The sequence below is a fragment of the Grammomys surdaster genome, unplaced genomic scaffold (assembly GCF_004785775.1).
Source record: "Grammomys surdaster isolate TR1022 unplaced genomic scaffold, NIH_TR_1.0 190, whole genome shotgun sequence".
NCBI classification, from domain to species: domain Eukaryota; kingdom Metazoa; phylum Chordata; class Mammalia; order Rodentia; family Muridae; genus Grammomys; species Grammomys surdaster.
In genome coordinates, this window is record NW_021604635.1 from 1,633,495 (window position 1) to 1,648,773 (window position 15,279).

At 43.7% G+C, this 15,279-nt stretch overlaps 1 protein-coding gene across 2 annotated transcripts in view; it reads left to right on the forward strand.

The window, feature by feature from the left end:
* Positions 1–11,246: 11,246 nt before the first annotated feature.
* Afg1l (AFG1 like ATPase) overlaps positions 11,247–15,279 on the forward strand; it is a 161,622-nt gene continuing 157,589 nt past the window's right edge. For both annotated transcript variants that reach the window (XM_028769041.1, XM_028769042.1), the window contains exon 1: positions 11,247–11,385. In XM_028769041.1, coding sequence (XP_028624874.1) covers positions 11,247–11,385 — 139 coding nt within the window. The remainder of the gene's footprint in view (positions 11,386–15,279) is intronic.

A 15,279-nucleotide genomic window follows, 5' to 3' on the forward strand; every position in this document is an offset into this window, starting at 1 on the left:
ACACTTGATAAACCACTGATGTCATTTTCCAAGACAGAATTCTTTGGGTGACATGAACAGAAACAGGAGCCAAATCTTGATTTTCTTTTTTTTGTTTTTTTTTTTTGAGACAGGGTTTCCCTGTGTCTAACCCTGGCTGTCCTGGAACTCACTCTGTAGACCAGGCTAGCCTCGAACTCTCGAACTCAGAGATCCGCCTGCCTTTGCCTCCCAAGTGCTGGGATTAAAGGCGTGCGCCACCACCACCCAGCTAAATCTTGATTTTCTTTTTTTTTTTTTTAAAGATTTATTTATTTATTATATATGAATACACTGTAGCTGTCTTTAGACACACCAGAAGAGGGCATCAGATCTCATTACAGATGGTTCTGAGCCACCATGTGGTTGCTGGGATTTGAACTCAGGACCTCTGGAAGTGCAGTCAGTGCTCTTAACCACTGAGCCATCTCTCCAGCCCAAATCTTGATTTTCTTAAGGTCTGTTACAAAGACATTGTGCCGAGTGTGATGGTGCATGCCTTTAATCCCATAATGTGGGAAGTAGAGGCAGATCAATCTCTGTGGTGGCTAGCCTGGTCTACATATTGAGTTCTAGGACAACCAGAACTTCATAGTGAGACCATGTCTCAAAAGAAAAAAGAAAGAGAGTAAAAGAAAAAGAAAGTAAATGGTTCTTTATTTTTCATTCCTTGGTCTACAAGGAGGGCCCACTGTGCCCTTTGCCCAGCCTTGAGCAGGCCTGAAAGACCTTGTTTACCACAACAGACCAAGTGATTGAATCTAAGTGGAGTTACCCACCTTGGCCGCACAGAGCTTAGAAGAACTGCTCCTGGGCTTGCCTTGAGTTATCTCCGTCCCTGACCCAGAACAGATTCCCTCACCTATCTCTGGCTTAAACCAGAAAGGGTTTTGGTGGGGCCTTTCCCTTTAAATTGAGAGCTGAACATTAAAGCTTTGAGCCTTGATCAGAGAACTTAGTCTTGGCTCCATCTCTTCTCACCCTCTGTCCCCTTTTCATTGCTAGCCCCCCTTTCAGGTGAACCCAGTTGATCCGTGGCCACAGGCGGCTACAGGTGGCTCTGCAACAAGGGACCTGAAAACGGGAAACCAGCTGTCTTAGGTGGAGCTCCACGGAAAACGGAACAAGAAGGAGAGTATTCTCTGCACTTGGTAAGCAACGAATGGCATTGATACTAGCGCTAGTTATTTTGTGGAAGCTGTGTTTGCAGGAAGTATGTTTAAGGGGAAATGGTCTAGGTTGAATAGGCGTTGACCTGATCTGATCTCACCTAGGAGGTGACAGCGAATTATGGGGCAGGAGAATTCTAAACAGGCATTTCCCCACAGCCTGCAAGAGCTGCTCCAGACAGGAGGAGCAGGGTTTTCAAAGCATATGTTAGAAAATTTCATGCTGCCCATGGTTCCCACAAAAAGGAACTTTGAATAAGAAAACCTGGGGCTGGGCAGTGGTGGTGCACGCCTTTAATCCCAGCACTTGGAAGGCAGAGGCAGGCAGATCTCTGAGTTCGAGACCAGCCTGGTCTACAGAGTGAGTTCCAGGACAGCCCAGGCTATACAGAGAAACACTGTCTTGAAAAATCGAAAAACAACAAAACAAAACAAACAAAAAACAAAAAAAGGAAAAGAAAAAAGAAAAGAAAACCTGGGAAACCAGAGTAGTTTTGAGAACCATCCAGGCAGATCCTAACACCCTCTGCCTCTGGGAGCTAAAGGTGCTATTGATAACAAACTAGATAATAAAATAGATAAGAGACCTTGCAGGCCTTAGCCCAGGCACAGCTGGAAGTGATTCAGGAACGCCTATCAGAGAGCACTGTTACGGAAAAAGGCCCTCTCAACTCTAAATCAGAGAAGTATAGACCTAGTACACCTTTTACAGCTCAGATAAAAGAAACTGGAGATTCTGACAATGAATTAGACCCAGAGGAGGGAGCTGATGTAAAAGTTTAGAGTGCGAAGTACACGTTCAACAATTCCTTGTCCCATTGGGTTATAAGGAATTCCAGTTTTTTGTTCAATACCAAATTCCTTACAAAATGATGTAAAGTTGTTTCCAGAATAAAACAACTGGCCCATTGTCTGTCTTGATGACTTTAGGTAATCCCATAGCACTAAAGGCTTGTAAGCAATGATCAATTACGTTTCTAGAGGCTTCTCCCGTGTGTAGAGAAGCAAAAAGGAACCCCGAGCATTGTCAATACAGACATGTATATATTTCAATTTTCCAAATTCTGCGTAATGGATTACATTCATTTGCCAAATATGATTGGGCATAAGGCCTCTTGGATTAACGCCTAAATGGGGAACCGGAGATACAGTAAGACAGTTAGAGCATTGTTTTACAATCATTCTAGCCTGCTCCTTAGTGATCTTATGTCTTAAGGTGGACTAGAGAGATGAAATTTATTATGATCTCGTCTAGCCAATGCAACAGGATCCAAAATTAAGGCTTCTCCTATTAAAGCTCTGTCAATATGATCATTGTCTGCAGTTAAAGGTCCAGGAAGATCAGAATGAGTTCTTATATGGCCAATATAAAAGGGATTTTTTCAGGTAAGAATGAGGTTTTGTAGTTGTGAAAACAGATCCAGCTGGTGTATTGAACTGAAATACACCACAAGTTTCTAACAAGGGGACAGACTGAGCCACATATAGACTATCAGTAAAAAGATTAAAAGCATCATTTACAGACTGAAACATTCAGAACTGCTGTCAGTTCTGCTAACTGAGCAGAGAGTCCAGGAAACTCTATGACTACCTGTTGATTATTTATGAGATACCCTGCTCGTCCTTTAGAGGAGCCATCAGTAAAGATTAAAAGAGCATCATGTAGAGGTTGCAAAGAAGTCATGTTAGGAAATATACCCTTATGCACATTTAAAGATTGTATCAATCTATCTGGAGGGTAATGACTGTTTATAACATCATTAAATCCTATTTGAGCAAGCAACCAATCTGTACTAAGCTGCTTTAACCAAGTATTCTGATCTGCATTAAAAGGCTGAATAATGATGTTTGGTTCTTTGTCAAAATAAATCAGTGTCTGTTTTCTTCTAAGTATAATCATATGGGCTACTGCCTCATAATATGGCATGATGTTAGGTTTAGGGGATATCTTTGAATGTATCCACATGAGGGGAGTCTTTTCCCACAACAATCCTGTAGGTGTATAAGCTGTATTAAAAAATCAACAAATGTAGAGGCAAGGAATAATCTATGTAAGTAACAAATTGTTTCTCAATGGCTCTTTCTACTTTCTGTAAGGTCAGCAATCCTTCTGGGTTTAAAGATCGAGGGGAGGTAGGATCAGCACTCCCTTTGAGAATATCAAATAAAGGTTTTAATTCTCCTGTAGTAAGCTTTAAATAGGGGCAAAGCCAATTGATATCACCTAACAGCTTTTGAAAATCATTTAAAGTTTTTAAACTGTCCCTACGAATAATTATCTTCTGGGAACAAACGGCTTGATCTGTAAGCCTAAAGCCTAAATAATTATAAGGATCCCGAGTTTGTACCTTTTCAGGAGCTATTTGTAGCCCTTTATCAGCTAATGCCTGTTGTAAATCTCCATAACACAAAAGCAAGTCCTGAGGGTCTTCTCCTAGAACAATATCATCTGTGTAATGTATGATGTACGTCATTGTCCATTGTCATCTTACAGGCTGAATGGCTTGTGCCACAAACTTTTGACACAATGTAGGACTATTAGCCATGCCCTGAGGAAGAACTATCCATTGATATCTTTCATTGGCTCTCTAAAATTAATAGAAGGAACACTGAAAGCAAATATTTTACAATCTCGAGAATGCAAGGGAATAGTAAAGAAACAATCTTTCTTTTCTTTTTTCTTTTTTTTTTCTTGGTTTTTTGAGACAGGGTTTCTCTGTGTAGTCCTAGCTGTCCTGGAACTCACTCTGTAGACCAGGCTGGCCTCGAACTCAGAAATCTGCTTGCCTCTGCCTCCCAAGTGCTGGGATTAAAGGCATGCACCACCACTGCCTGGCCTTCAGATTTTTTCTTGATAACAAATATTGGAGTATTCCATGCTGACTGAAATTGTATTATATGCCCTGGCTCTAATTGCTCCTGCAAAGCAATGAAGCAGCTTCTATTTTTTCTTTAGACAGAGACCACTGATCAGTCCACACTGGGGCATTATTAAGCCATTGAACCTCTAGTGTTAGAATGAAGCTTAGGCACTTCAAATGTTGTAATACCTTGTCCTTCTTTTCCTAGTCCTTAACCAGGCAAAAATTCTTGTCTTAGCATTTGTTTAGTCACTACTTCATTAGGGCTGCACATCATAAGACCAATTTGTGACAAGAGATCTCTTCCTCAGAAGGTTATAGGCAAATTCCGCATGACATAGGGTTGAATTCGTCCTGAATTGCCCTCTTCATCTCTCCAAGTTAGAAGTTTAGAACTGTGTCTCGGATTATTGGCATAACCAATCCCCTGAAGGTGAGTGAGAGTATCAAACAAAGGCCAAGCTGAAGGCCAATCTTTTTTTTTTTTTTTTTTTTTTTCGAGACAGGGTTTCTCTGTAGCCCTGGCTGTCCTGGAACTCACTCTGTAGACCAGGCTGGCCTCCAACTCAGAAATCCACCTGTCTCTGCCTCCCAAGTGCTGGGATTAAAGGCGTGCGCCACCACCGCCCAGCAGCTGAAGGCCAATCTTGTCCTCTAGTGATTGTTAAATCAGCTTGAGTATCTATTAATCCTTCAAAACTTTTTCCTTCAATTATTAACTTAAGATTAGGTCTCTTGCTAGTGATAGATTGAATCCAATACACATCAGACGAGCCAAAAACATCTTGTCCTCTCTCATTCTTAACAAATTTGGAAGGGAGCAGATGCAAAGGAACTAAAACAAGTTGAGCAATTCTCTTGTCAGCAGGTACAGTTATAATGCCATGGGGGGAAGCAGCCATAGTTTTAATTTCTCCCTCATAATCGTTATCTGTAACACCTGGATAGATTTGTAATCCTTTTACAATACTGCTACTTCAGCCCAGAAGTAATCCCCATGTGCCTGGAGGCAAAGGCCCAAAAACTCCTGTAGGCAGTGTCTGAATTCCCGTTTCTAGTGTCAGTACCTCAGGTAGTGGAACTGAGGTCTAGTCTTGTACTTCCTGGGGTTGTTCAGATAAGTTCAGAAATGGATTTCCCTGGCTTAGAAACAGCTTCATGGCCCTATAAGCTGTTGGCCGTGGATTCTTGGGGGCCTAGGGCTGGGCCCACCACTTGTTTCCCAACAAGGGACGGCCCTGATTATCTGTTTTAGATTTGCATTCCTTAGCCCAGTGATAACCCCTTTGCACTGAGGACAAATTTCTGGCATGTGACCTGATTGTTTGCTTGTGCCTTTGTTCCTGGGACAGTCACTTTTAAAATGACCTAAATCTCCACATTTAAAACATCTTTTGTCTTTTATCGTTTCCGTGCAAGCGTTGCTTGTACAGTGGTCCCTTGTAAGGCAGCAGCTATGGCCAGACCCTGATTGTATGAGGGGCCAATTTCAGCACAAAGACAAGTGTACCCATGTAAGTCTGTCTTTGCCTTATATGGTCTGATAGCTATGTGGTAGGCTGCATTAGCATTCCCATAAGCCAACTGTATAACAAAAGGAACTCCTGCTTGAGGATCTCCAAAAATTCTACCAGCTGCTTTCAGCAGCCTGTCCACAAATTCCTGAAACGGTTCATCAGGGCCTTGTTTAATGCCAGATAAAGTCCCACCAAGATCCCCTTTAGTAGGTAATTGATTCCAAGCACAGTGGGCAGCCATTGTAGTCTGTGCATACACTCCTGTAGGTAGTTCCACCTAATTAGCATTACCTTCATATTGACCTTCTCCTAGAAGCATGTTAAGATTCCAATCTGCATTGCCTGCCTGAGCATTCATCATGGCGGTTCTCTTACTCATATCACACCATTCTGAGCTCCAAAGCAAGTAATCTCCTCCTGACAAAGTAGCCTTACATATAGGTTTCCAATCTTGAGGCGTTAAATTTGCTTCTACCACAGTATCCAATAAAGCTTGTGTGAAGGTGGCAGTAGGCCCATACTGTTCCGCTGCTGTTTTTAATGCTTTTATCACTTTGAACTCCAATGCCTGATATTGTCTGATTATTCTGTTCTGCTGGTAAGTCACATCAACTATAGGAAAAACTAACATGTCAGATATATCTAAGGAGAATTATACCCTCCAAGGTCACCAAAAGCACACCTTACTTTTGTCTTATTTGTTTTAAATTTTATGCAAACTGATGGATGTTAAGGTCAGTCTGCAGCAGTTTGCCACTGGCATCCAGTCACTTCCAGCTCATTTGCCAGGGTCAGATCGAGAGCCCCCCCAACAAATACATAGAATGGTCCCGACCCTGTTTTAATTTGGGGTCATGGCTCCATCTGTATTTTTTCAGAAAAAGAAAATGGACGGATGCCTGAAAGATTGGTCCATCAAGTGAACACAGATCTTGAACCTAATGATTATGATTCTGTTGATGAAGATGGCTCAAAATTCTTATCAGCCAGCTGATTTAACCTGGCATGTAGTCTCCATCAATACTTAAAGCCACTCACTATATACCTGGTGGCCAGATTGTGTTTGATCCCTGTCAACCAGCAGTTGGATAAGATACTGGAACATTTCTGCTCTCAACCTTATTTTCTACACTTGCTTAAATAATCATGTTGCTTTTAACCTTTGAACATTGTGTCTCAAACAGATAGGTTGCCTTCATGCAGGATCCTCTCAGCAAGTTCAGCCATTCACCATGGCAGTTATCCATCGCTATGAAGAATCACATTGAGTGCATGCTCACAGGTCCTTTGGTCTGAATGAGGCTTTGGTCTATATGGGAAAGAGTGTGCCAATGATGGCCGGTTAGTCAAATACGGGTAAGAGTGTTCTTGAGCTCCTATAGGCCTAAGACATAGGCATACATCAATATGCTATGCATGTTTTCCTCGAGGACGGGTAATATAGGAGCAATATAGGCGCCAACCTAAGCCAGGCAGGGTCTCCCGGCCACTCTTTACCCTAGATGGGATGAAATCTTATACCCCATCCAGCTGCTGGCACTGCTTATCTTTAAAAACTAAAAAGGGGGAATTGTGCCCTTCCCCCAGCCTTGAGCAGACCTGAAAGACCTTGTTTACCACCACAGACCAAGTGATAGGATCTAGGTGGAGTTACTCCCTTGGCTTCACGGAACTTAGAAGAACTGCTCCTTGGCTGGCCTTGAGATCTCTGGCTGTGACCAAGAAAGGATTATCCCACCCATCTCTGGCTTAAACCAGAAAGGGTTTTGGTGGGGCCTTTCCCTTTAAATTGAGAGCTGAACATTAAAGCTTTGAGCCTTGATCAGAGAACTTTGTCTTGGCTTCATCACTTCTTGCCTTCCGTCCCCTTTTCATTCTCAGACCCCCTTTTAGGTGAACCCAGTTGATCCGTGGTCAAAGGCGGCTACAGCCCACTAATTTAGATAGTTGAAAGGGCTTTTGGTCAGTTAGGTTACAGCTTTGGAAAAATGAACATACTAGAGGGGTTTGGGGAGGAAAGAGACTACATCAGCTCGGAAGGAGCAATTGATAATAGATGGATTTAAGGTATTTTAAGACAATAGGGCACACGCCTTTAATCCCAGCACTTGGGAGGCAGAGGCAGTCGGATTTCTGAGTTTGAGGCCAGCCCGGTCTACAGAGTGAGTTCCAGGACAGCCATGGCTATACAGGGAAACCCTGTCTCGAAAAACCAAAAAAAAAAAAAAAAAAATCACAGGTGACTCTGCAACACTTTCTAGTTTTCCCTAAAAACCCTTCAGGTTCTTTCAATAGTACACTTTGTATTTTTACTGAAATTACTCCTTCAGTTTAAAAAAAAATTCTTATAAGCTAGACATTATTCCAGGTCTGGGGACACAGCTGTGACCATAACAAGCACAGGGAGCTTCAGCTCTAAGGAGAGCAGGTAATGCGATAGTCATCCAGCAAAGAATGCAGAGTGTCATGGTCTGAGGCTGACATGCTACTGTCCACTTACATTGCACAGCACCTTGAGTTCAAGCTCTAGTGTGTAGAGTGCACGATAGGTACCATATGGTTGTCAGTGTAGTGGAGAACATAAAATCAGCAGTGTTATGTGAGATTATAATTTTATATAAAAGCTGAATATAAATTTGGGAGTGTGTTGTGAGATTTATTGATTTATTGATTTCAGTTCTGGGTAGTGAAAGACCTTTTTTAAAAATCAGGTTGTGAGCAGGAGAGACGGTTCAGCAGTCAAGAGTACTGACTGCTCTGTCAAGAGGACATGGGCTCAATTCCCAATACACACCAGAGGCTCACAGCCATCCATCTTCAGTTCCAGGAGATTTGATGCCCTCTTTCAGCCTCCTTAGGCAATAGGCACACATGGGATACACAGGTATGTATGCTGGAAAAACATTCATAAACCTAAAACAACAAAAAAAATTAAGCCAGGCGGTGGTGGTGCATGCCTTTAATCCCAGCAGTTGGGAGGCAGAGACAGGCGGATTTCTGAGTTTGAGGCCAGCCTGGTCTACTGAGTGAGTTCCAGGACAGCCCGGGCTACACAGAGAAACCCTGTCTCGAGAAACAAAACAAACAAACAAAAAAATTAAAACAGGTTGCTTCAGCCAGGCAGCAGAGTGGCACACCCTTTCTATCCTTGCATGCAGGAAGCAGAGGCAGGCAGATCTCTGAGTTCAAAGCTAGTCTGGTCTATAGAGCTAGTTCTAGCACTAGCTTTGTATAGAGAAAGTAAAAATAAATAAAAAAGGCACACACACACATACAGACAGACACACGCACACAGAGAAAAAGGGAGAGAAGGGAGGGGAGAACTAATTAATTAAAGTGCTGCAGACATGGCTTAGGAGTTAAAAGCTCTGGCTACTTTTCCAAAGGACTCAGAAAAAAAATGAATGAATAATAAACAAATAATGCCATTCCACAAAGTGTCACACTAAAATTAGCAATGCTAATGATAAAAGTTCCATGTGGTATGGAGAAACAGTTGTTCCTGTCAGAACAATGACTTTAAAACTATTAAAACTATATATAATAGAATGTGTAAATCAGCAGATAGGGTTGTTCTAGTCAGAGCTTGGAAGCCTTAATAAACTAGAACCAGCTACCACTCCTCATAGAGCGAATTAGAACAACATATAAAGACACGTACAGCAGAGGTGGCTCATGCCTCCAATCCTAGTACTCAAGGGGTGAGACAGGAGGATCACTAGGAATTTGAGGCCCACCTGGGCTACACAATGAGATCCTGATTAAAAAAAAAAATGGTTAGTAGTAGCACACATCTTTGATTCCAGCACTCAGACACAGAGGAAGGGAATGAATATAGGCACGTTAGGAAGACAAACAGAGATTCAACAAAACCCCTCCTCCAAATCCATCTTGGGGGTCCTGACGTCACTTCCTTGGAGACAAGTTTCTCCCTTTTCTGGTTGGGACTAGGCTTCAACCTCGTCAGATTCTTGGGACCAGCCCAATTTCTCAGGGGCCATTGTCTCAACAGTGTAATAGCCAAAGAGAGGGACACACACAAGTGTCTTTCTTTAGACTATCTTTACTCCCATCGGGGTGGGTACAGACTTTGACAAATTAGCAGAGAAAAGCTAGTCTGCCAGATTACACCTTCCATTTCCTGTTTCTTCAGAATTCCTCTTCTGGTGACCACAATCTGGCTTCCTGGAATTCATCTTAGTGTTCTCTTTTCTGATCACACAATTGAAACTTTGTTCTCTTCTTCCTAGAAACAATAGACTTTCTTGTTTTCCGTAATTCCCAGCTAAACAACGTTCAGGTCTTTCAGATGGGATCTGTGGTTGAAGGGTTTACTTTTTTTTTTTTTTTGGTTTTTTTGAGACAGGGTTTCTCTGTGTAGCCCTGGCTGTCCTGGAACTCACTCTGTAAACCAAGCTGGCCTCGAACTCAGAAATCCGCCTGCCTCTGCCTCCCAAGTGCTGGGATTAAAGGCCTGCTCTACCTCCGCCCAGCGTTTTTTTTGTTTTGTTTTGTTTTTTTGTTTTTGTTAATTTACTTTTATGGATCTCATGTAGACCAGGCTGGCCTATGTAACTATGTAGCTGGACTTCTAATCCTGCTGTCTTTTTTTTCCCAAGTGCTAGGATTGCAGCATGTGCTATTCCTTCTCAAACTGGTGAACCTTGGGCTTCCTGCTAACTAGGCAAACACTCTATCAACTGAGCAACATCTGACACCCCCACCCCACCCCCGTCTTTATCTTTTGTTAAAAGTTAATCTTGTATGGACTGGAGAGGTGGCTCAACAGTTAAAATAATGTGTAACTTCTGCAGCCGACAAGGGTTTGGTTCGTAGCACCTATGTCTAGTGGCTCCCAGCTGCCTTTAACTCCAGTCAGCTCCAGGGGATCAATGCTCACTTCTGGCCTCCAGAAAAATCACTTTCAACATAGGGCACACACATCTAGACAAACATATAATCTCCTTACTTCACAACAGCGCTCTCTCCTTGATTCCACTATTTGTCTGTAGCTGCAGTTTTCATCTAGCCTAAGGGTCGCCCGACTCAAATGAGGGCAATCGCAAATTCAAGTCCATCCCCTGACAATCACATCCACCAGTTATCGATCTGGGGCCTTTGGCTTTCCTGTCCCACTTATAAGTTTCTTCAAAGCATGAAAGCATGTGCGATGTAGAAAATTATTTCTATTATTCAACAGCTCAAACAGAGAGTGGCAGAAGTACATTTCAGGTATCCTTCGGAGACACATGTTGAACTCCGAAAGAAAAGCATATTGAGGCTATATTATATCAGATTGGACGAAGTAAGGACCCACTTGGCCACCTTCATATTATGCAGTCTTAGAAGGTTCAGGATTGTTACTACAAGCTACAATTAGTTTCTCAGGTCCGGAGAACTAGGGTTTCAGGGGGGCGGGGTGGAGAGTTGGTCCCCGCCGCCTCTCAGTGGGGCGTGGCGCACTCACAACTGTCAGGCCACGCCCCTCCAGGCGCGCTGCCTTTCGGGACTTGTAGTCCCAAGGCCCACCGGAAGGCGTTGCTGCCTTTCTAAGCTTGAGGTCACCTCTCTTTAACGCTCCATCGTTCTCAGGCGTGGCCTTCTGGAACGCTACGGCACTCGGCTGCCCTGTCGCGTCTTCTGGGTTACAATAAAGTTTTCCTCCTTGTACGGATTTCAAGATGGCGGCCTCCTGGTCGCCCTTGGTTACCCTGCGCTCCGCTGCGCGCAGCCGGCTGACTGGGAGAGTTGTTGGGTGCGGGGCGCGGGTCGTCGCAATCCCTCCTCCGGCCCCTGGCCCTGGGAAACCCCTTTGGAAAGGTCAGTGACCGTGTCACGAGCGGGCCTTGCAAGGCCCCGGGGTCACCCCAATGTCTGATCTCTCCCAGCTGCACCCGTGGCTTCACAGGTTTTAAGGATCCTAGAGGCGAGTTCCTGTCTTTTGACCTTTTGTACGTCGTTGCCCTGAAGGAGCTCTGAGCAGCTCAGGCAGATGTCCAGAGTAACCTCCATTTGAGGGTCAGAGGTCAACCCAGTTCTTTCTCAGGCGGCTGAGACCTGGAAAGGGCAGGTGTGCAAGTGCCCGGCAGTGGAAGGATGGGGCGAGCGAGAGTGGGGTGGTGTGTGGTGAGCCTTTTACTCCACCCCATCTGAGTTCTTAAGGCTGGTAATGGACCTAGTCATGTTGGCCACAGACCCTGTGCCCCCCTTCCCGCCCTTTTTCTAGAAGCAGTCTCAAATGAGGATTCTGCTCTTAATGTTTAAATTCCTAGAGGCATCAGTTCATCCATGTATGTATGTATGTATGTATGTATGTATGTATGTATGTACCCATTCATCTGTTTTGCCCCTGACCTTTGATTCATTCGTTCCGCTGTTGTGTGTCTGTGAATGAGTGGATTATATTTTGGCTAACCGAGTCTATAGGCCAAATTATAATCAAATGGTCTCACTGTGTGGAACAGGCTGGCCACGGACTTGAGAATCTCCTGCCGTTTCCCAGAAGTGCTAATTTTACCTCTCTGTTCACTGAACTGGTTACTCAAAAGACAGCAAATCCTGTGTCAGTATTTCCTTGGCACTTAGGATGGTGATTGGTGTCTGATCAGCAGATATTTTCAAATGAATGACGTTATTCTCGTGGTCTTCCTCATTCCCAATTCTGCTTTACCTTTTCTCATCTCCAAGCGCCTCTTTATATACCTTAATACATTGATATAATTTAACAGAATATATATATTAATACTGATTCTCATCATCTGAAGATAGTTTTTTTTTCAATCATTGAAATAAATACTAGAACTGTTAGTTTTATGTGGCCCACTTAGCAGAGGGACTTGCTATCGAGTTCCATCCCCAGGATCCATCCATATGGTAGAAGGAAAGGACCAACACCCACCGCTTGTCCTCTCTCTCTCTCTCTCTCTCTCTCTCTCTCTCTCTCTCTCACACACACACACACACACACACACACAAACAGAGAGAGAGAGAGAGAGTAACAATTTTTTTAAAAGTAAAAAAACATTCCCTTCCAGTTTATAACCAAGAGAAATACTGAAGTTTAAATCTCACCAGTTGAGTCTGGATTATAGTTTCTGCCCCTTTCTTGAACACCCCCCCCCTCAAGAAATAACCCCGGGAGGGTGTGTTTAGTATTCACACTGTTTTATCTCTATTTTTTCCCTCTTGTTTGAAGTTTTATTTAACAAAGCATGGTTTAAACAAAGGCAGGAAGGAAGCGTTGGGAGAGCCTGTGAGGGCAGGATGGGCGGGATTTGGCTTGATTTGGGCAGTACTGTGCTTTGCACCCAAGGCCTCCTGTGCACTAGGCCACCCTTCTGCCACTGTTCTTTACACCTTTGTTTTGGGATGGAGTCTAAATTGCATCCTAGGCTGGCTCTGAATTCACTCTGCAGTTAGAGTGGGATTTGATGCCTGTGTCGTCCTCAAACTCTTAGGTAGCTGGGATTGCCCACCCGAACCCCCAGGTCTGGCTGGTCATTCCTTCATTGTTCCTTTAACACTTCCTTATGTGTGAGTGCTTGTCTGCATGTGTGCTGTGTACCACATATATGCATAATGCCTGTAGAGGCAGGAGAGGATGTCAGGGCCCCTGGAACTTGAGTTACTGACAGTTACCAGAGACCATGTGGATGCTGAGAACCAAGTCTAAGTCCTCTGAAGGAGCAGCCCGTGCTTTTAGCCAGGGGCCATTTCTGTAAGGCCTTTAATTTTGCTTTTAATGTCTTCTGTTAATACCGGGCCTGGCTCATCCATTTTGTAAACTCCACCTTGAAAAGTTTATGAGTCCTGAAATGCTACTACTCACTGGGTCCTTAAGTAGCACATTATGAACTTCATTTTGGGATATGTATATTTTCATTAGGTGCATTTTGGTATTTTCTGTAATTTAAGTTCTTTTGATTTTTATACCTGTTTTCTTTAGCTCTCAATAAATCTCCTTTTAATGAAAAGTTGTAAACTTTTTTTTTTTTTTTTTTTTTTTTTTTTTTAAAGACAGGGTTTCTCTACATGGCCCTGGCAGTTCTCAAACTTACTCTGTAGACTAGGCTGGCCTTAGAACTCACAGAGATCCACCTGCCTCTGCCTCCTAAGTGCTGGGATTAAAGGCCTGCGCCACCACCCGGCCAGTTTTAAACCTCTTAACAGTTAAAGGAAAGCCCTTTATCAGCCAACAAAGTGGCCCTCTGTGCTCAAGGGCTCAGGTGGTAATCAAAACACTTGTTGCCTGAGGCCAGACTATCATACCAGGTTTGAGGCCAGCTTATGCTACATAGTGAGTTCATGTCCAACCCTGTCTCAGCAACAACAGAGGCTAACAACAATCAAGAAATCATATTGGCCAATGTGCAGGTAGAAACGTGACAACCTTGTTAATTCATTTGAAGTCTTAAACTAAATGTAAGGAGTGTGTGAATGAATTGGGACCCGGCCCTGGGAGGGAGGCAGAATTACAGCACTAAAGTTCGATAGCTAATATGTGATGAGCCCTTTCTTTCTTATTAAAACAATTACACACGCACACGCACGCACACGCACGCACACACACACGCACACGCACACACACACGAAGGCGTCTTCTTTTTTTTTTTGAAAGAGGGACTTGAGTTTTGCTCCTTAAGTTGTCCTCTGACCTCCACATACCACTGCCCCACTGCTCCCCAACAAGACAGCCAGAAGACAGTCAGAAGGTAATCAGGAAGACAAAACAAAAAAAGCTGTATGTTGCTGTTCCTGCTGTTTGTCCTCCTTGGCAAGGATGGTTTCTTGGGCTCCATCTGTAAATTCCATCTCTTGGAGATGTCTGGCAAGGGCCACAGTACTGGGAGTGTACCTGGTTTGGTATGGATCTCTCTCTAATTTATTGATTTATTATTTGGTTTTTCGAGACAGGGTTTCTCTCTGTAGTCCTGGCTGTCCTGGGACTTACTCTGTAGACCAGGCTGGCCTCGAACTCAGAAAAATCCACCTGCCTCTGCCTCCCGAGTGTTGTAAGAATCTCTTAACCATGTCACACTGTATTGATTATTTCTTCTTAAAAAAAACCCCCACATTATTAATGGTGTGTGTGTGTATCTGGTGTGTGTGTGTATCTGGTGTGTGTGTGTATCTGGTGTGTGTGTGTATCTGGTGTGTGTGTGTATCTGGTGTGTGTGTATCTGGTGTGTGTGGGTATCTGGTGTGTGTGTGTATCTGGTGTGTGTATATCTGGTGTGTGTGTGTATCTGGTGTGTGTGTGTATCTGGTGTGGGTGTGTATCTGGCGTGTGTGTGTATCTGGTGTGTGTGTATATCTGGTGTGTGTGTGTATCTGGTGTGTGTGTATATCTGGTGTGTGTGTATATCTGGTGTGTGTGTATATCTGGTGTGTGTGTGTATCTGGTGTGTGTGTGTCTCTGGTGTGTGTGTCTATCTGGTGTGTGTGTGTATCTGGTGTGTGTGTGTATCTGGTGTGTGTGGGTATCTGGCGTGTGTGTGTATCTGGCGTGTGTGTGTATCTGGTGTGTGTGTATATCTGGTGTGTGTGTGTATCTGGTGTGTGTGTGTATCTGGTGTGTATGTATCTGGTGTGTGTGGGTATCTGGTGTGTGTGTGTATCTGGTGTGTGTGTGTATCTGGTGTGTGTGTGTATCTGGTGTGTGTGTGTATCTGGTGTGTGTGTGTATCTGGTGTGTGTGTGTATCTGGTGTGTGTG